The sequence below is a fragment of the Oncorhynchus gorbuscha genome, linkage group LG16 (genome assembly GCF_021184085.1).
Source record: "Oncorhynchus gorbuscha isolate QuinsamMale2020 ecotype Even-year linkage group LG16, OgorEven_v1.0, whole genome shotgun sequence".
Classification (NCBI taxonomy): Eukaryota; Metazoa; Chordata; class Actinopteri; order Salmoniformes; family Salmonidae; genus Oncorhynchus; species Oncorhynchus gorbuscha.
In genome coordinates, this window is record NC_060188.1 from 40,030,055 (window position 1) to 40,053,915 (window position 23,861).

General features: G+C 43.9%; 1 protein-coding gene across 1 annotated transcript; it reads left to right on the forward strand.

Annotated features, from left to right (window-relative positions):
- The first annotated feature begins 870 nt into the window (after positions 1–870).
- On the forward strand, positions 871–23,786 carry LOC123999977 (leucine--tRNA ligase, cytoplasmic-like). The gene is made up of 32 exons (XM_046306036.1): positions 871–1,012; positions 1,267–1,388; positions 1,492–1,579; positions 1,690–1,770; positions 1,859–1,999; positions 2,114–2,275; positions 8,642–8,754; positions 8,847–8,910; positions 9,487–9,554; positions 9,747–9,972; positions 10,132–10,219; positions 13,413–13,489; positions 13,613–13,666; positions 13,782–13,922; positions 14,122–14,199; positions 14,387–14,472; positions 14,680–14,745; positions 14,896–14,978; positions 15,464–15,602; positions 15,919–16,131; positions 17,067–17,124; positions 17,297–17,360; positions 17,990–18,173; positions 18,303–18,393; positions 18,493–18,633; positions 18,756–18,896; positions 20,343–20,453; positions 20,923–21,033; positions 21,444–21,548; positions 22,255–22,350; positions 22,623–22,755; positions 23,106–23,786. The coding sequence occupies exons 1-32, from the start codon at positions 1,007–1,009 to the stop codon at positions 23,309–23,311; spliced, it is 3,537 nt and encodes a 1,178-aa protein (XP_046161992.1). The 5' UTR covers positions 871–1,006; the 3' UTR covers positions 23,312–23,786.
- Positions 23,787–23,861: the final 75 nt, after the last annotated feature.

The window sequence follows — 23,861 nt, forward strand, 5'->3', positions numbered from 1 at the left end:
ATCTATCTATACCTTATGTCATGCCTTATTGGAATGGATGTATTGATAATATCTGTTGGAAACAAGTTTGGATGTTGCCACACACATACCTACTTGTTAACAAAATTATAAAAGTTTCCTTTAAAATGATTCATAAATATTATCCTGCCAACCACTATATAAAGAAGTTTAAGGAAAATATCTACTAAAATTGCTCCTTTTGTAATGACCACCCAGAAACAGTGTTGCATCTATTTTGGCATTGTATTCATGTAAGAAAACTGTGGCAAGACATCAGTTGATTTATAATTGAACACTTTTATGAACGTCTTACACTATTGTGGGGAGATGTACTGCTTGGATTCTTTACCTACGATAGGAATAAGCTGAAACATTTTTATGTAATTAATTTAATTATTCTTTTGGCCAAATTTCATATTCACAAATGTACATTTACTAACAAAAAAACACATTTTCTTACCCTACAAAAATAAATTGAACTGTATTTTAAGACAATTAAATACTCTACTAATAAAAAATCTGTTAGAATTATAAGTGTATGTATGTCCCTTAAGGTCTTTGTGTAATGTGATATTGTACCCCCTAGCTCAATTGTCCATTGTATATAATCTATATATACTTGTGTTCCCTCATGTTCTCTCTGTATTGATTTGTTGTCAATAAAAAATAAAATAATAAAAACACTTTTGTAGGATTTCGCTCTGGGTTTTGCAAATTTATTTAAAAATTCAATTTCAAAGTTTCAATAATAGTGGAGCATTTATATGCATTTATATGCGTTGATATATGTGTGAAATATTCTTATTGTGTTTTTGTACTCCAGAGAAAGTAGTCTGTGTCCATATGCTGTAAAAGAGCCACTCGCTTATACTACATTTCCCAGAAGTCTGCATAGACTGTCCCTTGCTGTCGTGTAGATGTCATCAGCCAAGTGCCGAAGCTGTTGGCGTGGGTTTTCTTGACAGATTATCAGTTTTGACCGTTTTCTGCATATTTCTATATCAAAATGACGGTACGTCGTGGCTACTTACTCCACTTGTGCATGTATGATGCTTTTCAGGTTTAATGCTAGTCATGTTATGTATAACTAGCCAACTACTTTGTTAGCTAGCACTTAGCTGCATTAGCATTAGCTAACTTGAAGCTAACACGTTACTTAGAAAAGACGAAACTAGACCCCGGGACCTACGTCTAGTTAAGACGCCTATTTGATGTTTAATAATAATAACACATCTACATTTAAATGATACATTACATTAATTTTAGGAGCGGAAGGGAACAGCTAAGTTGGACTTCCTCAGAAAGATAGAAGAGGACATGCAGCAGAAATGGGAGAAGGAAAGAACGTTTGATTGTGATGCACCCACCACTATTGGGGAAAGCACCAAGTAAGTTACTGGGACTGTTATTTTATGATCATCAACGCTCTATTTTAGTTTTCATGTCTACTTTTCCCAACCAATTTCTAATGGGCCACCCTGTCCTTTGTAGCAAAAACAAATACTTTGTCACCTTCCCCTACCCTTACATGAATGGAAGGCTGCATCTTGGTCATACTTTCTGCCTTTCGAAGTGCGAGGTAAGATTTATATAGATTTGACTTACATTTAGCACTATAGGTCTTATGTTAAATATCCTCTGAAAGATTAATTTTACAATTTGCTGAGATATCTGTCTTTTTCTTTGTAGTTTGCTGTTGGTTTCCAACGCTTGAAAGGGAAGCAATGCCTATTTCCATTTGGGTTGCATTGTACAGGAATGCCAATCAAAGTGAGTTAATTCTAATCCCTTGTTTGTTGTGTACATTATACATGGTCATGGTTGGAAGTTAGACGTTAAAATGTATTTTAATCCACAGGCCTGTGCAGACAAGTTGAAGAGAGAGATGGAGGTTTACGGCAACCCACCACAGTTTCCTGAAGAGGAGGAGGAGGAAGAAGAGGAGAAGCCCAAGTTTGCAGATGAGTTCATCATCAAGGACAAAGCTAAGGGCAAAAAGGTGAACTTTAGATTAACATTTCAATTGATCCTCTGCGCTACTCATATTCTTGGGGGAAACTGTTCCCATTCATACACCATGTAATCTCATTGTGATCTCTTGTGTGATCATCAGAGCAAAGCAGTGGCAAAGGCTGGAGGGTCAAAATTCCAGTGGGACATAATGAAGTCTCTGGGGTTGAGTGACATGGAGATAGTGCCGTTTGCAAACGCAGCGCACTGGCTGGAGTACTTCCCACCCATGACCGTGAAAGATCTGAAGATGATGGGTGTGAAGGTGAGTGATAATGTCTCGAGGCTGCCTGCTGGTTCGACTTAGGAGGCGCGCACACCTCCAACTGCTTCCGAGTATATTACTTGCTAATGTTCAGTCTTTGGATAACAAAGTTGATGAGCTTAGAGCAAGGATTTCTTTCCAGAGAGACATCGGGCCTGTAACATACTTTGTTAAATGGAAACATGGCTCTCTTGGGATACTCTGTCTGTGTCGGTGAAGCCAGCAGTATTCTCAATACATCGCGCAGAAAGGAATAAATATCTCTCCTGGATACGGAGGGGTGTATTTCATGATTAACAACTCATGGTGTAATTTTAGGAACATTCAGGATCTCAAGTCCTTTTGTTCACTCGACGTAGAATACATCAATTAAATATCCACCTTATTATCTCCCAAGAGAGTTCTCTGTCATTGCCACGGCTGTTTACATTCCACCTCAAGCCAATACCTCGACAGCCCTTAAGGAACTTCACTGGACTGACTTTATGTAAACTGGAAACCACATATCCTGAGCCTGCATTTATTATAGCTGGGGATTTAAAAAAAGCAAATCTGAGGACTAGGCTGCCGAAGTTCTATCAACATATCGACTACTACTCGCGCTGCTAAGACTCTCTACGATTGCTTTTCAAACTTCCGGAATGCTAAGAAGGCCCTCACCCATCCTCCTTTTGGGAAAATCTGACCACGACTCCCATCTTGCTCCTCCCGTCCTATATGCAAAAACTCAAAACAGTGCTTCGAACTATTCAACGCTTGTCTGACCAATCGGAATCCACGCTTCAGGATTGTTTTGATCACGTAAGGTAGGTTGCGAATATAATCTAGATGCATACACAGATACGGTGACTGAGTTTATAAGGCAGTATATAGGAGATGTAGTACCCACTGACTATTAAAACCTACCCCAACCTAACCATGGATAGATGTTAGCATTCGCGAACCACTGCATTTAACCATGGCAAGGTGACTGTTTATATTCTGCCATATTACCAGTGTAGTTATTCACTCCGCCAGGCAATCAAACAAGCTAAACGTCAGTATAGAGACAAAGTGGAGTCGCAATTCAACGGCTCAGACACGAGAAGTTTGTGGCAGGGACTACAGACAATCATGGACTACAAAAGGAAAACCAGCCATGTTGCGGAGACCGACGTCTTGCTTCCGGACAGGCAACCGCAAGGCTCTCCAGAGGGTGGTGTGGTCTGCCTAACATATTACCGGGGGCAAACTACCCGCCCTCCAGGACACTTTCAGCACCCAATGTCACAGGAAGGCCAAAAGATCATCAAGGACATCAACCACCCGAGCCACTTCCTCTTCATCCAGCTATCACCCAGAAGGCCAGGTCAGTACAGGTGCATCAAAGATGGGACCGAGAGACTGAAAAACAGCTTCAATCTCAAGGCCGTCAGACTGTTAAACAGCCATCATTAGCACATTCGAGGATGTTGCCTTTAGGCATAGACTTGAAATCTCTGGCCACTTTAAGGAATGGAACACTTTAATGTTTACATATCTGGCATTACTCATCTACATTTACATTTACATTTAAGTCATTTAGCAGACGCTCTTATCCAGAGCGACTTACAAATTGGTGCATTCACCTTATGACATCCAGTGGAACAGCCACTTTACAATAGTGCATCTACATATTTTAAGGGGGGGGGGGGGTGAGAAGGATTACTTTATCCTATCCTAGGTATTCCTTAAAGAGGTGGGGTTTCAGGTGTCTCCGGAAGGTGGTGATTGACTCCGCTGTCCTGGCGTCGTGAGGGAGTTTGTTCCACCATTGGGGAGCCAGAGCAGCGAACAGTTTTGACTGGGCTGAGCGGGAACTGTACTTCCTCAGTGGTAGGGAGGCGAGCAGGCCAGAGGTGGATGAACGCAGTGCCCTTATTTGGGTGTAGGGCCTGATCAGAGCCTGGAGGTACTGAGGTGCCGTTCCCCTCACAGCTCCGTAGGCAAGCACCATGGTCTTGTAGCGGATGCGAGCTTCAACTGGAAGCCAGTGGAGAGAGCGGAGGAGCGGGGTGACGTGAGAGAACTTGGGAAGGTTGAACACTAGACGGGCTGCGGCGTTCTGGATGAGTTGTAGGGGTTTAATGGCACAGGCAGGGAGCCCAGCCAACAGCGAGTTGCAGTAATCCAGACGGGAGATGACAAGTGCCTGGATTAGGACCTGTGCCGCTTCCTGTGTGAGGCAGGGTCGTACTCTGCGGATGTTGTAGAGCATGAACCTACAGGAACGGGCCACCGCCTTGATGTTAGTTGAGAACGACAGGGTGTTGTCCAGGATTACGCCAAGGTTCTTAGCGCTCTGGGAGGAGGACACAATGGAGTTGTCAACCGTGATGGCGAGATCATGGAACGGGCAGTCCTTCCCCGGGAGGAAGAGCAGCTCCGTCTTGCCAAAGTTCAGCTTGAGGTGGTGATCCGTCATCCACACTGATATGTCTGCCAGACATGCAGAGATGCGATTCGCCACCTGGTCATCAGAAGGGGGAAAGGAGAAGATTAATTGTGTGTCGTCTGCATAGCAATGATAGGAGAGACCATGTGAGGTTATGACAGAGCCAAGTGACTTGGTGTATAGCGAGAATAGGAGAGGGCCTAGAACAGAGCCCTGGGGGACACCAGTGGTGAGAGCGCATGGTGAGGAGACAGATTCTCGCCACGCCACCTGGTAGGAGCGACCTGTCAGGTAGGACGCAATCCAAGCGTGGGCCACGCCGGAGATGCCCAACTCGGAGAGGGTGGAGAGGAGGATCTGATGGTTCACAGTATCGAAGGCAGCCGATAGGTCTAGAAGGATGAGAGCAGAGGAGAGAGAGTTAGCTTTAGCGGTGCGGAGCGCCTCCGTGATACAGAGAAGAGCAGTCTCAGTTGAATGACTAGTCTTGAAACCTGACTGATTTGGATCAAGAAGGTCATTCTGAGAGAGATTAGCGGGAGAGCTGACCAAGGACGGCACGTTCAAGAGTTTTGGAGAGAAAAGAAAGAAGGGATACTGGTCTGTAGTTGTTGACATCGGAGGGATCGAGTGTAGGTTTTTTCAGAAGGGGTGCAACTCTCGCTCTCTTGAAGACGGAAGGGACGTAGCCAGCGGTCAGGACGTAGCCAACATCTCATATGTATTTACTGTATTCTGAACTATGTTAGTCAGATTTGGGTATATGTTGAGTCATTTGTTAGATATTACTGCACTGTCAGAGCTAGAAGCACAAGCATTTCGCCACACCCGCAATAACATCTGAAAATCATGTGTATGTGACCAATACAATTTGATTTAATGACAAGAAACCAGTAAACTGGGCTTGATTCTTGTATGCAGTACCATGAATCCTGATGTTAAAGGAGCAAAAACGTAACATATGGATTTGTATTAGTACATGCATTTAAGTCTGAATTCAAGTTATAACTAATTTTTTTATTTTTCAAGTAATTACATAAAATGCCGATGTCATGCCGGACAATGTTTTTCCGTGGAGTGGGGTGGGTAATATGGACTGCCTTGCAAGCCAGCCTATTCCCCATACTGTGAACTCTTAACATAAATAACTTAAAATGTGTAACTTCAAATTAAACAATCGTTTGCGCTGATTACTACTGGTTTCAATAAAATGTTCAGGCAACTTACAAGCAAATACTTTATGAATTTGTTACAAATCAGCTCGCAAGGTTGTGAGCCAACTTGCCTGCTAACGTTAGCCCTACCAGCCAGTTGAGTCAGCCAGTTGCTATCAACACCTAGCTTACAGATGCAATAAAGTAAACCAAAGTTTAGGAAATGCATAATGCCATCTAACCAGTTATCAAGTAATGTTATATACAGTTGCCTTAACCAGCCAGTTAAAGTTAGATATTTTTGCCTGTTCGCTAGCCTAGCCAGCTAACTAGCCTAGCTAGCCAACCACCATGGTCGATATAGCTACGTAATAAGCCAGAAATCAACACCAACTAGCCTAGCAGAGGCAGGATCCCACAGAACACACAAAAGCCAGGCGATATAAAGCAGAGACTTACCGATTGACGGCTGAGTTAGGAGCGAGGCGCTTCAGAGCAAGAGACTGCTTCACTGGTCGAGGGAGAGTCAACTAATCCAATAGCGATATTGTGTGGTAAATCCAAGTAGATAGATTCCAGGGGCAATAATACATAGGAAGAACGGGTTGAAAAATTTACCAAACAAATTGGGGGATGAAAAATAAGTCCAGACAAGGTACTAAACAGTTCAATCAGGCAGGAATGATTTGCCAAAGGCAAGCCTGTTGCTGGTACAGGAGAAGTTAGAGCAACCCAGACTAGAAAAGCAGAGCAGGATCATCCATCCCCAATATGTGGGGAATCTGGCTGTTTAAGTCAAATTGTGATTGAATTGTAGCTCACCACTATCAATACTCGGTCTGCATGGCTAATGGTTAACGTTAGCCAGCTCAAGTTAGATAACGCAGAGTAGATTCTCCATATGATGAGTACATTGTGGGTAGTTTAGAAGATGTATCCTGAAATAAGTTAATAAATATGTAAAATCATAACTGTTTGAAGTTATAGGTAACCAGATCGTGACCAATGTTCCCCTAATTTTATAACTAAGCAAATTTCACGTCTCCTGGGCACTTTGTGGAAATTCTATGCAGCTTCCAGCTCACGCGTTTACTGTGAACACTGAGACTGTACCTGCTTTAAGTTAGTTTTAACAGTGGTCAAGTTGGCTACTGTCGCTATTTGATCATAATGTAGGCCTACCAGAGTGCCCTACCGTCAAGAACAATGGAGAAAATGCATCCCATAACAGCTTTAACATGGAAATAGCTGTTCTCATTCAGCCTACTGTAGCACCCAATGTATGGTGTTCAATGTAGGCCTACATTCCATGAAACTTTTGAAGAAAACACGCATGGCTTGATATTACCCTGTTTATCAACTTGTCCTTCAGACAAGGTGACTGAAAATGTTGTTTGATGCAAGAAACCACTTTCAAAATAAAATGGATAATTATTCGCATACCATTATCAGAATCTCATTATGCTACACTCTGCCTATAGGCTTCAATAAGCTAAGTGGCCAGTATGAAAATACAACACTGCCCCTTTAAGACAAAAGAAACGTCTCTTTACCGGACTCGCTTTTCAAAGATGTTTAGAAATGTACACATTTTGGCCTCCTGAGTGGCGCAGCAGTCTAAGTCACTTACAGATCCTGGTTTGATACCGGGCAGTGTTGCAGCCGGCCGCGAACGGGAGATCCATGAGGCGACGCAAAATTGACGCAGCGTCGTCCGGGTTAGTGAAGGGTTTGACCGGCTGGGATGTCCTTGTTCAATCGCGCTCTACCGTCTCCACTGGCGGGCCAAGCACATGCACTCTTGACACTGTCACCAGGTGTTTCCTCCGACACATTGGTGTGGCTGGCTTCCAGGTTAAGTGAGCATTGTGTTAAGAGGCAGTGCAGCTTGGCGAGGTCGTGTTTCAGGGGATGCATGGCACTTGACCTTCGCCTCTCCCGAGTCCGTGCGGGAGCTGCATTGATGGGACAATTGGATACCACAAAATTGGGGAGGAAAAAGGGGATACAAGAATAACATGCATGCACACATTTTATGCTCTTGAAGGACGCAATCACTCCCCTATTGCTGACTACAAATTATCTATAACTGGGCTAATACCTCAACTGGATAGAATATGTACAAAATGTGCACACGCGACTACATGCAGCTCTCGCTTTGATATCACAACAAGCGCATCTACTCACGACCACTAATGCTGTCAACACAGTCCAGTTCAAAATAAACGGCACCGATCCAGATCTGACAATGGTCTATTTGCATCTAGGCCTACTGCATTTCTGTTTGTTTATGCCGCACCGGTCTGTGTCGAGTCCGGGCTGAGTCGTGCCTGTCAATGCAATAGAATCCTACTTCGATGCTTTCTGCCTACAACAAAATATCTTGCATTGTTCATTTTGGTATGTTGCATTGAAAGTGGGTAATACTGCGTTGATTAGATCACCATTGCCGCAGTTAAGGGAAACGTTCATAGTGCTTAACAGGGAAAACTAGAACAGTGGTCACCAACCTTTTCTGAATCAGTGTAAGCCTAATCTAATGCTCAGATTCTTTTTAAACATGACTTAAATGTAAGCCTATGCAAAGTTAACCAATTAAAAACAGTACTGTAGCAATGACATCCATGTATGACTATTTGAAAGTTAAATGTGTGGTTCTCAAGTTAAGATTCAGACCTAAATGTACAGATCAACAACCATTACTTAATAATAATAATAATAATATATGCCATTTAGCAGACTTAACTTTGAAAGTATTTCAGGTGCTGTCCAGGTTCTTAAGCATAATTATAATCACAGGTGGACTGGCGACGCTCCTTCATCACAACCGATGTCAACCCATTCTACGACTCCTTCGTGAGGTGGCAGTTCATCACCTTGAAAGAGAGGAAGAAAATCAAGTTTGGTAAAAGGTATGTTTAGAACTTGGAAAGGTTTATTATAACCTTACAATGTGTAAACCTTGTAGCATTATTACATTGATTTACATTCAAACGTTTTGCAGGTATACCATCTACTCTCCAAAAGATGGACAGCCATGTATGGACCATGACAGGCAGACTGGAGAGGTGAGATTTTCTTGCCACTACATGAACTTTTATTCATCACATGCTTTGGAAAAAACGGGTAACAATGAAATTACAGGCCCTTTCCAACAATGCAGAGAGCAAGAAAATGGAGAAATAATAATAATAATAATAAATGTGCAATGAGTAGTGATAACTTGGCTATATACACAGGGTACCAGTACCGAGTAGATATGCAAGAGTATGAAGTAATTGATTTAGTACATATAACTTGGAATAAAGTGACAGATAATAAACAGTAGCAGCAGTGCATCTGATGAGTCAAAGTTAGTGGAAAAAGTGTCAGTGCATATAGTCCAGGTAGCTATTTGGTTAATTATTTAATCAACTATTTAGTAGACTTATGGCTAGGGGGTAGAAGATTTTCAGGGTCATGTTGGTTCTAGACTTGCTGTAGCAGAGGGAACAGGTTATGACTTGGGACACTGGAGTTTGACCATTTTTAGGGCCTTCCTCTGACACTGCATGGTATAGATGGATGGCAGCAACATAATCTCAATGAGGTTTTGTCCCTCTGTTGTGTAGCTGCAGCTCTATAATCAAGTTTTTACATTCTAGGGAGTTGGACCACAGGAGTATACCCTCATCAAGATGAAGGTTGTAGAGCCCTACCCTGCAAAACTAAGGTACTACATGTAGCAGACAAGACAGTGTTTTTTTTTAGCATGACCTACATTGTCATTGATATGATATACAATCAACTTTGTCACATTTTAGACCTAGCAGTTTTGCCTGATAGCAGGTAACATTTGTTGCTGGTTGGAGAAAGACTACCATTCACCTTCTGCAAATACTCTTCTGAAAACTGTTACCCTCAGTGGCCTTAAAGGAAAGAACATCTTCTTGGTGGCAGCTACTCTCAGACCAGAGACCATGTTTGGCCAGACTAACTGCTGGGTCCATCCTGACATCAAGTACATAGCCTTTGAGATGGCCTGTGGAGACGTGTTCATTAGCACGAGGAGGTCAGCTAGGAACATGTCTTACCAAGGCTTCACCAAGGAGAACGGCAAGGTTACAGTGATCATGGATGTTCTGGGAAAGGTGTGCACATTTAAATGACATCCTTATGTTTAAGTGTCTGCACACACATTTACCCAATAATGTACGTTAAATAGCCTGAGTTCCCTCTGACACACACGCACCTTGTGAGTTTGACCACACACACTCACAGTGGTAAATGTCTTTTTACCTTCTCTGTAGGATATTCTTGGATGTGCTCTTAGTGCCCCGCTGTCGTCTTACCAGACCATCTATGCCCTGCCCATGCTTACCATCAAGGAGGACAAAGGTATTGAGAATGCTCCAAATACCGCTTTTTTAACTGCATCCATCCTGTCTCTGCTAGAGCACATTGAGACGGCTTGAGGCAGTCCTCCTTTTGAAGAGCTAAAGTGAAGGAGACATAAGTCATTGTAGAGCACAGTGAACATTGCTGAAATGGACAACAAAGATGACTTTTTATTCGGGGGTAGATCAGCTTTAATATTACAGATAGATTATGGCTTCCATCAATGTAATTGCCTGCATCATTTCCAATCACCCATATTTTATTGATAAATATTTTTTTATGTGTCTTTATTATATTCCCCCAACACCACCACCCCTCCCTTAATTGAAGTAAACTAATGGAGAAAAACACTTACGCTTCTATGTGCATTCAGGAAGTATTCAGACCCCATGACCTTTTCCACATTTTGTTACAGCCTTATTCTAAAATGGATTAAATTGTTTCTCCCCCACCTCAATCTCCACACGATACCTCATAATGACAAAGCAAAAAGTGGTTTAGACATTTTTGATAAATTATAAAAATAAATCATATCACATGTAAGTATTCAGACCCTTTACTCAGTACTTTGTTAAAATCAAATCATATTTTATTGGTCAAATACACGTGTTTAGCAGATGTTATTGCAGGAGTAGCTCAATGCTTGTTTCTTGCTCCGACAGTGCAGTAATATCTAACAATTTCACAACATACACACATCTAAGTAAATGGAATTTAGAATAATGGAATTAAGAATATATATGGATGAGCAATGTCAGAGCGGCATAGATGAAGATACAGTAGATAATATAGAATACAGTATATACATATGAGATGAGTAATGCAAGATATGTAAACATTATTAAAATGACTAGTGTTCCATTTGATTAAAGTGGCCAGTGATTTCAAGTCTATGTATGTAGGCAGCAGAGACTGCTAGTGATGGCTATTTAATTTTGATGGTCTTGAGATAGATATAAGCTGTTTTTCAGTCTCTCCGTCCCAGCTTTGATGCACCTCTACTGACCTCAACTTCTAGGTGGTAGTGGTGTGAACAGGCAGTGGCTCAGGTGATTATTGTCCTTGATCTTTTTGGCCTTCCTGTGACATCGGGTGCTGAAGGTGTCCTGGAGGGCATGTAGTTTGCACCTTTGGCAGCGAGTCTTCTTGGGTATGACGGTACAAGCTTGGCACACACTGCAGGTCCTCTCAAGCTCTGTCAAGTTGGATGGGGAGCGTCGCTGCACAGCTATTTTCAGATCGCCGGAGATGAGGTACAAGTCCAGACTCTGGCTAGGCCACTCAAGGACATTGAGAGACTTGTCCTGAAGCCAATCTGGTGTTGTCTTGGCTGTGTGCTTTGGGTTGTTGTCCATTTGGAAGGTGAACTTTTGCTCAAGTCTGAGGTCCTGAGCGCTCTGGAGCAGGTTTTCATTAAGGATTTCTCTGTACTTTGCTCCGTTCATCTTTCCTTCGATCCTGACTAGTTTCCCAGTCTCTGCCGCTGAAATACATCCCCATAGCATGATGCTGCCACCACCATGCTTCACCGTAGGGATGGTGCCAGGTTTCCTCCATACGTGACGCTTGACTTTCAGGCCAAAGAGTTCAATCTTGGTTTCATCAGACCAGAGAATCTTGTTTCTCATGTCCTGAGAGCACTTTCGGCTCCTTTTGGCAAACTCCAAGCAGGCTGTCATGTGCGTTTTACTGAGGAGTGGCTTCCGTCTGGTCACTCTACCATAAATGTCTGATTGATGGACTGCTGCAGCGATGGTTATCCTGGAAGGTTCTCCCATCTCCACAGAGGAGCTCTGGGTTCTTTGTCACCTCCCTGACCAAGGCCCTTCTCCCCAAATTGCTCCGTTTGGTCGGGCGGCCAGCTCTAGGAAGAGTCTTGGAGGTTCTAAACTTCTTCCATTTAAGAATGATGGAAGCCACTGTATTCTTGGGGGACCTTCAATGCTGCAGACATTTTTTGGGACCCTTCCCCAGATCTGTGTCTCGACTCAATGCTGTCTCGGAGCTCTTCTGACTATTCCTTCGACCTAATTGCTTCGTTTTTGCTCTGACATGCACTGTCAACTGTGGGAACTTGTATAGACAGCTGTGTACCTTCCCAAATCATGACCAATCAATTGAATTTACCACAGGTGGACTCCAAGTGGTGGAAACATCTCAAGGATGATCAATGGAAACAACATGCACCTGAGCTCAATTTAGTCTCTGAGCAAGGAGTCTGAATACTTGTGTTTAATGTTTTATTTTTAAAATACATTTGCAAAAACATTCTCAACCTTTTATCTAGTTGTAATTATGGGTATTGTTGATCCATTTTAGAATAAGGTTGTAACGTAACCAAATGTTGAAGAAGTCAAGTGGTCTGAATATTTTCCGACTGCACAGTAATATGCATTTTACGGACACAGTATATTTTACAATAGGTATCTTTTGTTTTTAGTCCCATTATTCAGCTCCCCTCAACCCCCTCCCATCAATCTCTGAACACCATCCATATTTTTAGATATATATTTTTTTACTCTGCTGTGATGTTTCACACAAGTTCTGAACCTTCCTAATATTGTTTCTACAGATTGTAAATTAAAGAGATTTTTTTGCTAAGAGTATTATATTATTGATCGATTGACTAGGACATTTAAAGTCAACCAACAGTGCGATTTGCAGCGTTGGTTCCGGGTAATGTTGCAATTTTTCATCCATTCCTGAACCTGCGACCAAAAAAAATGCTAAATTTAGAATCCGGTGTCGTTTTGTGTATCAGTTCATCGCTATATGGCACAGAGGTGACATTTTTTTGTCCTTTTAAAACTGGCCTACCTTTTTGTTTATCAAACATTTCTTTAACCAATTTTGGTCTTGAATGCAGGGCCGACAGACAAGTTGTGACTTACTGATGTACACCTGAGGGGATGCTGCACTATGAGTCATTACAATTATAATTTTGGCCCGCTTTGCTCCAGGCGTTTACATCTGCATCAAAAGGGTGTGGCTGAATTGAAATATCAGAAAGCAGATATCTATGGCTTTGTTCGCTCTAATGCGCATCATCCTGTGTTTGATAGAAAAGGCAATGACTTCCTCAGAGGACACAGCAGGGGCATGTCTTGTGGTTTGTAGATGTTGGTTTTGTTTGTCATGTGACTCTGGTCCACTTGTTTTGTGACCCCCCCCCCCCCCCCCCCCACTCCCCCAGGCACTGGAATTGTCACCAGCGTACCGTCCGACGCACCTGATGACATCGCTGCCCTCAGGGATATCAAAAAGAAACAGGTGACACTAACTGTACAAAACTGTGCCTGTTTGTGGCTACTGGTCTATTTTAGTCAACCTATGCATTGCAAAATGTGTTTTGGTTATTGATGTAATTGGAGATTACTTGGATTCCTCTTATAGGCCCTGAGAGAGAAATATGGTATCGAAGACAAGATGGTCCTACCTTTTGAGCCGGTAAGCTTAAGTCACACTGACACCCTCGCCTTGCCTCTCACGTCCTTTTTCCGGTCCCTAAATGATCAGACAGTGCAGTGTGTGCCTAATATTCACTGCTGCCCTACTCCTCCAGGTGCCCATCATTGAGATCCCTGGCTATGGGAACCTGTCTGCTCCTCTGGTGTGTGACGAGTTGAAGATCCAGAGCCAGAATGACCGTGAGAAGCTGGCAGAGGCCAAGGAGAAGGTTTACCTCAAGGGCTTCTATGAAGGGGTGAGTCCTAATGGCTACACAGAACATCTCCACTATGCATACGTATAATACAATGCAGCTTTATTTATCCCCATAGAACAGTTCAGGATACTGGGGGCTATAGATGTGCATCAGAGGTATTCAACAACATACAATGATATATGAAAAATCAACATCTACATGTTCTCTGATTTTCTAATGAATGGTCCTCTTTTCTCAGATCATGCTGGTTGAAGGCTACAAGGGCCAAAAGGTGCAGGATGTCAAGAAACCCATCCAGAAGATGATGGTGGAGAAGGTACCCTGGTTGAAATCAATTATTTGATAGCAATCTATTTATTGCGTTTCTGTTTATTTTCTGCAACTATGTTTACAATGTGGTGCTGTATGCTACTGTTGGTTCCTTCTCTGACCTGTATGATGTGTTTGATACGGTTCTTTATGTTTCTCTGTTTTCTAACTGGGATCTCTACCAATGTTCCCAGGGCCAAGCTTTGATCTACATGGAGCCAGAGAAGCAGGTGATGTCACGCTCTTCAGACGAGTGTGTGGTGGCACTATGTGACCAGTGGTGAGTATGGGAGCCTGAAAATACTCCCTGATGTATGGTAGTTTTTCCTGTTTATTCACTGATAGCAATGGTGAAATGGTGCGATGTTCAGGGTGGATCCAAGGCTACCTGACAGCATAGACAAGTATCTAAGGGTAATTATTAGGGAAACTCTAAACTGAACATTTCTGAGCTGAATTCCTAAAGTATGTGGTGACTGTCTGACAGGTATCTGGATTATGGAGACAAAGAGTGGAAACAGCAGGCCATGGAATGCCTGAAGTCACTGGAGACGTGAGTCATTCCGCTGTTCTGTCGCTCAACTGCCCCAGCTCCCTCCAGTGACTATACCACTGCTAACAAGCTCCTTGTCAAAGCAATATGTCAGTGTGTTGACGATTTTGTTGGTCAAACTGTGCTTCCTGTATATGTTTGACTCTTTAGGTTCTGTGACGAGACGAGGAAGAACTTTGAGGCCACTCTGGACTGGCTCCAGGAGCACGCCTGCTCTCGTACCTACGGACTGGGTGAGGAGGGTGACGGGAGTTGGAGGAGGGTGACGGGAGTTGGGAGTTAGTTTGTCACAACACAGCGGATTCTGTGCAGAACCAGGAGGTTTTACTGACCATGTGGCCTTACAACTCTGGGCCTAGTTATAGCTATAAAATACAGTCTATAACTAGACCCCATAGAGTCACATTGTCAGAAAACATTCTGGGACCTCTCACGTCCAGAGCATCTTTTGAGACATCAGTAACCGTTCAGAGCCTTTTTGGAATTTGCAAGGACTTAAGATAAAGACAAAATACCCACAATAAGAAAGCATTTTTTAGTAAGTCATGTGCCATACTGCAAGGAAGGACACGTTTCACATGCTTAATGATCAGTTATCCATTTCATTGGTGGACCCAGCATGCTAAGACATAGTAATGATATGATAATCATATCCCTTACCGTTCACATTAAGTGTTTGATTGTTGATGTTTTTTGTACGGTGTGCTTGTTGCCATAGGTACAAGGTTGCCATGGGACCAGCAGTGGCTGATCGAGTCCCTATCTGACTCCACCATTTACATGGCCTACTATACCGTGGCTCACTTCCTCCAGGGGGGAGTGCTCAACGGACAGGGACCTTCTCCTCTAGGGATCAAGTATGGGCCACTCGACTCTCACACGCGGTTGTCTTATTTAGCGGCGATAGGCATCTTTAGATGCAGATGGAAGATATTGCAGCATGTTCAGATGTCCTTTTAAACATATTGCAATGGAGAAAGTTTGTATTTTAGTAGTTGGAGATGTATATGAACATCATGTACTGTTTTGCACATGTATTCCTTTTCGAGGAAGAGGATAAATGCGCTGTGCCAGATTTTTAAATCCCTATTTGGTTATGGATACAGTACTATTGGAGCCACTACATAATCTGAGTCTGTGCCTGCTCTCTCTCTCTCTCTCTCTCTCTGTAAGGCCAGAGCAGATGACCAGGGAGGTGTGGGACTTCATCTTCTTCAAGAGCTCTCCCTTCCCCAAGACGGACATCCCCAAGGAGCACCTGCAGAGGCTGAGGAGGGAGTTTGAGTACTGGTACCCCGTGGATGCCCGTGTGTCTGGGAAGGACCTGGTGCCCAACCACCTATCCTACTACCTGTACAACCACGTGGCCATGTGGCCCAATGACAGGTGAGACGTACCACCTTCCTGCCTCTGCCTGCCTGCCTCTCTGGTTCTAGGGCTGCTGCAGGGGTACAAGTCCGGTATTCTTCCTAATTAATATAATAGTTTAGATAGATTTAAACGTTTACATGCTTAGTAGCCTTACATAGAGCAATTTGAACTTTGAAATGAAACGAGACAACAACCATTCAAAAAAGTAGTTTTGTTTTTGTTTAATTTTTACCCCTTTTTCTCCCCAATTTCGTGGTATCCAATTGTTTTAGTAGCTACTATCTTATCTCATCGCTACAACTCCCGTACGGGCTCGGGAGAGACGGAAGGTTGAAAGTCATGCGTCCTCCGATACACAACCCAACCAAGCCGCACTGCTTCTTAAGACAGCGCGCATCCAAACCGGAAGCCAGCCGCACCAATGTGTCGGAGGAAACACTGTGCACCTGGCAACCTTGGTTAGCGTGCACTGCGCCCGGCCCGCCACAGGAGTCGCTGGTGCGCGATGAGGCAAGGACATCCCTACCGGCCAACCACTCCATAACCCGGACGACGCTGGGCTAATTGTGCGTCGCCCCACGGACCTCCCGGTCGCGGCCGGTTACGACAGAGCCTGGGCGCGAACCCAGAGTCTCTGATGGCACAGCTGGCACTGCAGTACAGCTCCCTTAACCACTGCGCCACCCTGGAGACCCAAAAAAGTAGTTTTATGGGTAATATTTAAAAAAGTAACTGGTGTACATTGTTATAAACTTATCGTTATCGTGATAATTCAGTACATTTATCATGATATGGCTTCTTGCACATATCGCCCAGCTTTAAGCCTAATGGCCATTCACTGCAGGGTCTAATCAGTTATGGGTTTGACGACTTGCCGATTGTATGGAATGTAAAGACAATCCCTCCAGAGAGCCCCATGATTTTCAAGGAGATTATCTTTGTGTACACAGCGGAAAATGGCCGCAGGCAGTCCGAGCCAATGGTCACCTGTTATTGAACTCTGAAAAGGTGCGTTTATTTCCTTCTCAAATTGATTTTGTTAACTGCAATGAACTCTCCTTTTCTGTCTCCTGCTCTGGCATGATGGGAGCGGTGTGTTTGTCTTAAGACGTCAGTGTCTTACACAAAAAGCGTGTGTTTGCGTGTGATCCTCCTAACGATCTGTGTTTGTATTCATCAGATGTCCAAATCCACGGGCAATTTCCTCACTCTGAGTGAAGCCGTCGCCAAGTTCTCTGCTGACGGTAAGCATTCCAGCCTCTTACCACAATGCTTCCTAATTGCTAGGAGGCTTGATGAGAGGAGCAGTCCTTTATTTCCGGAAGTCGTTAGCATAATCAATGAGTTATTCTTTACTTCTCAATGTTTCCTTCTGTTTCTCCTCTGATGGGAGGGTGGCTAGCTTTATTTGAGGAACAGAAGAGGAAGGGGGAGCAGAGCAGCGGGATAGCTTCTCCTGCCTTCCTTTTGATCTCCTCTTCCTACTTGGAGAATAGAAATCAATGCCATCTGTCCCAGAGTGGTGATGGGAGATGAATCATTTTGAGATGATGCCATGCCTGTGGCTGAGTGCTTCGTTCTGGTTATTTATGTAGAAGTTGGACTGCCTAAATACACTGCGCTCTTCACATACTTTTGTAGTAGACAGGAGAGGATGGAGGGGAAATGTTTTGAAGCTCTGATTGTTATTATGCATCATTTAACAAATTGATTGGACTCTGCTTTTTTAGTGTCAAAGTGCTTGTTTCTAGCAGTGCCACTGTAATAGTGTGTCTGTGTTTAACACTCAGGGAACGCACACAGTCTTACTGTGTTGTGTGTGTGCGCCCTGATTGTTAAACAGTCTTACCATGTTGTGTGTGCCTTTGCCCAGGGATGCGCATGGCCCTGGCGGACGCGGGAGACACAGTGGAAGACGCTAACTTTGTGGAGGCCATGGCCGACGCTGGCATCCTGCGCCTCTACACCTGGGTGGAGTGGGTCAAGGAGATGATAGCCAATCAGAACAACCTGAGGACCGGGCCAGCCGACACCTTCAACGACCGCGTGTTCGACAGGTACAGTCCAATGAGACACAAATTTGTGTGGATTCGTCATCCAAACTCCAACTAATTGATCTCTAGCGAGGATAAATGTCTGACCTTAGCATAATTCTAAGACTTGTTGACTTATTTCCCCCTGTTCAGTGACATGAATGCAGGCATCATGAAGACCGAGCAGCACTATCAGAGGATGATGTACAAGGAGGCGTTGAAGAGCGGCTTCTTTGAGTTCCAGGTAACAAGCTGACATCTGTCAGTGTTTGGGCTGTGTGCAGCATTCCCAATCACCAGTGATGAGACCCTAAACTGTATGTGTGTGTGTGTGTTCTGGCAGGCAGCCAAAGATAAGTACAGGGAGCTGGCCATCGAGGGGATGCACCGTGACCTGGTGTTTCAGTTCATTGAGAAGCAGACCCTGCTGCTGGCCCCCATCTGCCCACACCTCTGTGAACACACCTGGGGTCTCATGGGCAAGGTAAGGGGGACAGGGCTCACAATATGACAACCTCTAAAGGCCATACATCCATATCAGAACCTTGTCGGGATGGAAGGCTATGGTCATAAATATTGCCATAATACCCCCTCCTCTCTCCCCAGACTGGCTCTCTGATGAAAGCATTGTGGCCAGTGGCAGGTCCAGTAGACGAGGTGCTGATGCGCTCTTCTCAGTACGTCATGGAGACAGCACATGACCTAAGAATACGTCTCAAGGCCTACCTGGCACCCCCCAAGAGCAAGGTAAGACCTATAGCTACCTGGCACCACACTAAAATCAATGTAAGACCTATAGCTACCTGGCACCCCACTAAGAGTAAGGTAAGACTTATAGCTAGCTACCTGGCACCCCACTAAGAGCAAGGTAAGACCTATAGCTACCTGGCACCCCACTAAGAGCACTGTCACATTAATGTTCTGCCAAGGTGCAGAGAGATCTGGGCACACAGCCAACAGGGAACTAGCCATTTTATTGCAATGACAATACATTTGTACCAGTACCACAGTAATACCGTGAGTGAATATTAATGTGTGCTTTATGGAGCTGAACTAACCACTTTTGTGGTTCATGTTTGATGAATAGTCTTAATTGTTAAATGAGACACAATAGTCCTGCAGAATCTTCTCCCTTTCACAGAGCACATTGAGCCAGAAAACAAGTCACTTAATTAAACCGTGACAATACCAGCCTTGGCTACAGGCAAATCTCACTAAGTTGTGCAGCCATTCCCCATTAGTGACATGTTAGATCTCATTGTTTTAGTAATGTTCTCACAGCACTGCAGAGACTAATGAGCTCTCACACTCAAATGGATACAGTCCTAGACAGATGTTAAAATGTCAGGCTCCATCATCAGGTTATCCTGTGTAGTATTCTGTTTTAGGGACATGCGTGTATGGCGGAGCGCTATATAGTCATAGCTTCTAGCATGTATGTTTATTTTTCAACCTTGTCTACATTTTGACATTCCATTAGTAAGTGCCTGGAGGCAGCAGGGAGCACAGATCCTATAATTCATATATAGTTCTAGCTATATCTAATTCTTTGGCAAAGGAGAATATTATTAACAACTTGAAGCTCTCGCTTTCATACATTTTTTTCGTTGTCTTTAAAAAAAAAAGTTTTTTTTACTATACTTGAATTTGTATACTCAATCGGAAATTAACCCATACGTTTCAATCGCACTATATAGCTGAACGTCCGCGACACGGATTGAATCGTGCCCTTAGTGAGAACAGCTCTACTTCAGAGACCATTAGAGTAGCTGTAGCATCCTGCCTTGGAGACTAGACATATTTAATGTGTGGCTCACACACACCCTCCACTACTCATCTAAGAAGAGAGGGGGGGATGACCGTGAAGGCAAAGTGTCTAGTATGGTGACTGGAAGAGACGACAGCTGTCATGTAAAATGAGTTCACGGATGCCCGGCTCCACTTGGCACAGAGACTAGTTCACACAGTAGCTTTTAGAGCGGGAGCATTAACTAGAGTGACTTTTCTCAGTCATGTCATGTTAACCCAGGTGGTGTGATAATGGATGTCAGGCTGGATCAGGACTGCCTGCTCTGATGCACATTGCAGCCAGGGTAATGCTACTGCTGTTGTTTAATAAGACTGGACCAGTACTAGCAGACTGACTGAGCTCTCCGTTTTCCGTCTCTCTGTCTGTGTCCCTCCCCTCAACAGAAGGGTGACGTGAAGCCCACGGCCAAGCCCTCCCACTGCACTATCTACGTGGCCAAGACGTACCCCTCTTGGCAGCACAGCGCCCTCTCGCTGCTGGGAAAACACTACAAGGCAAGTACCAACCCCCAGGAATCTCCCTGATGGGGAATCATACAAGGCAGACCGAGGGAATCTGGGGGAAATAATCCACTATGAACCTGACTCAACTAGGTTTTTAACCTGAGTCCCAAAACATACCCTATTTCCTATGTAGTGCACTACTTTTTACCAGGGCTCATAGGCTGGGTCCTATAGGTTTCTGGTCAAAAGTAGTGCACTATATAGGGAATAGGGTGCCATTTGTGAGACATCCTAAGTCTGTTTAGAAATAGATAGTTATAAAATGTGAGTTCAAGCTGTTCCCTCCTGTTGTTTTGGGGTGGAGTTGCAACAGAATGGAGAGACCCTACTGTGAGCTGTGATCTGCCCAGAGGCAGAGAATGTCATTCTGCTGACAACCTGGAATCCCCTTGATGATAGACTCTGACCCCCTCCCCCTGTACGTGTGTGTGTGTTCTTCCCTGTGTGTGTGTGTGTTCAGAGCAACAAGGGCGCTCTGCCTGATAACAAGGTCATTGCCATGGAGCTTGGCGCCCTGCCGGAGCTCAAAAAGTACATGAAGAGAATGATGCCATTCGTGGCCATGATCAAGGTGAGGCTGAGGACAGGAGGGTTGGCCCTTTTCTGCTCTCCCAGGGCCCTGATCTGTGGTGGGGTGGGGGGGGTCTCACTATAACAGGGTTCTCTGCCAGGCTCTGCATTCTCACAAGGAGATTAATAAAAATAAACATCTCTCTGTACAGTTATTAAGCACATTGAGGACAAGATTTCCTTCATTAAATCAATTGTATTCATACAGGGGCAGCACAACAGTGATTTGCTAGCCTTACTCAGTGGTTCAGAGCTCAGCATGGTGTATTGCTAGAGGTATGGCTGTGCCAAAGTGATCAAACAAACAGTCTTCCAAGCCAGATGATTGCCTGTGTTGACTGTAAAATCGTGCTGTTTGTGGATGTGAACACGAGCGCTTTAAGGCTAACTGCTGTGTGTTGTGTTCCTCAGGAAAACCTGGAGAAGAATGGCGCCAGGGTTCTGGACCTGGAACTGGAGTTTGACGAGCGAGCCGTGCTGCTGGAGAACCTAGTTTATCTGACTAACTCTTTGGAGGTACACCAAACACTCTTCCCTCACTTTCTCCCAGTACTACACGTTTCATGGAATATGTTGTGGAGGACAGACTCCACAACCTGATGTTCGTTCTCTAACTCTTAGCCCCCTGGTCATCACCGAAACAAGTGTGTACATCAATCAAGCTGTTGTTTTTAAACATCCCTAGTTCCTGTTGACTTCTCTTTTTTTTAGTTTGCCTGTTCATTTATCCATCACCTCGAGGGTGGAATGCAGCTATTTTGTATCTGCTTACGAGCACTGCTGTCCATACAGCCCTATGTGTTTTATCAATCTAACCTATTTCCCACCTCATTCATTATCCAAGCTAATTCCCCACTAGAGAAGTGTACTTTATTAGTACTGTATTGACCAGAGTGATTCAGCCAGCCCCCTTTTATTTAGAGGCTTTTGACACACAAAGATCTAGTTTGTAATCCCCTCTGTAGCCAGTCTCAATTATACTGAAACGACAATAGTTGCCTTGAATGTGCAATCAGGGTAATTTTGCTGCAGCGCCAATCGCATCAGGATTTCAGGCCAATGCCAACACTCTTTTATTTGCACTCCACCTGTTCACCACAGTATGAATTCACAATGCCTCAAACACACTCTGCATGTCACACTGGCTACTGTGCTAATCGTTTCTCCCTCAATCTTTCTCATTCTCTCTCTTGCTCTCTCGCTCTCCTCTTTTCATCCCCAGCTTGATCAGATAGATGTGGTATTCGCATCAGAGGCAGATGACAAAATAAAGGAGGACTGTTGCCCAGGGAAACCGTTCAGTGTCTTCAGATCCGAAGTAAATCCTTCCACTATTTCTGCTTGATTAGTCCTCCACACAGATTTTTGCATCGTTGTAGTTGCATCATCTTTTTATTTTTAGACCTTTCATTATATTTTCTTAAACCACAATGTGCACTTCAACATTTGACAGCCATGGTAAATAATTCCTTGACACTAAAACATGTGATTTATGACAACATGCATATGTATGTCTATATAATGATATGAACACTTTGTGAAATGATGCATTCAGTTCAGACCAGTGAGCTGTGTGTTTGTGTCCCCTAGCCCGGTGTGGCAGTGTCCCTGCTCAACCCCCAGCCATCCAACGGTCTCTTCACCACCACTATTGACATCCGGCAGGGCGACAGCAGAGACAGCATCATCCGGAGACTATCCAAAGTCAACAGATTCATTAAAGGTATGTTATTAAACCCCTAAAGACCTTGCGACTTCACTGCTTTCCTATTGATACCGTGTAATTGAACCATATTTTATCAAGGTTTGTTAATAGCCTGCCCTGGGCTATTGCTGTTTCCTTGAGTTAACTCTTAAAGTAAACTTTACTGAGAGTATACATTGTTCTTTTAGATGTTCTAATTGTTTAAGTCTAGTAGTAATTAGATGAGTACCGTGCTCTTAGTTTCCGTACAGTAACTTCTGATCATACAATTAGCAGAATTTTGTTATTTTAGGTTGCTGTTCAACACGTCCCTTATGTCCTGTAGACCTGACGTGAAGTATTTACATTGTCTTCCTGTCCCCTTGCAGACCTGTCCAAAGTGAAGCTGATGCGCTTTGAGGACCCTGTCCTGGGGCCTCGCCGGGTGCCCATCCTGGGGAGGGAGGAGCAGGGCAAGCTGCCTATCTCTGACAAGTCGTCCTTCAGCATCAGCCTGGCTGACAGGAAGGTCCTTATGACAGACAATGGCCTCAGCGTAGACATAGGAGACACCCTGGTGTACCTGGTACAATAGAGCACAGGTCTTGGGTCTGTTTCAATACTTTTACAATGCTTCCATCCTTGAGGAAACTACTGGTCTTACAAGGGTTAATCTAGTCTCAAAGATATCGGTAATTACCTCAAGGAAGATAGGAAGGATGCATGTTAAAAAACATTTGAACAGGGCCCTGCTCTCTCTGTAGGGGTGTGGGACTGAACAGCAGGAGGCTGTAACAGAATGACAAGACAGCATTTTTCTGCTGTAGATGTTACTATGTGCTATGACCTACACAGCTCTGTGGAGTACAGCCAGGAAGTAGTCTTGCCTTCACCGTTTCTATTCAAGTGGTTAAAAGAAATAGAATGTACTCGTGTCTTCTCCTCCCATCGTATATGAAATGCAATTATGTTTCAGCGATTGTGTCTGTCATGATGTTTTAAAGAATGGACGAAAGAGTAATTGTACAAGGTGACGTGAATTTTCCTAAAATAAATCAATCTTTAACGTATTTGGGTGGCGCATTTCTTTATTTTCATCCATATTGGGATATATGTCCCGTATTATGGTCACATTGAGCTCCCTC

Coding starts and splice junctions, on each gene's coding strand:
- LOC123999977 (XM_046306036.1), top strand. Junction 13,667..13,781: donor TGGTCCTACCTTTTGAGCCG/GTAAGCTTAAGT, acceptor CTACTCCTCCAG/GTGCCCATCATTGAGATCCC. Junction 18,634..18,755: donor CCTGGGGTCTCATGGGCAAG/GTAAGGGGGACA, acceptor CTCTCTCCCCAG/ACTGGCTCTCTGATGAAAGC.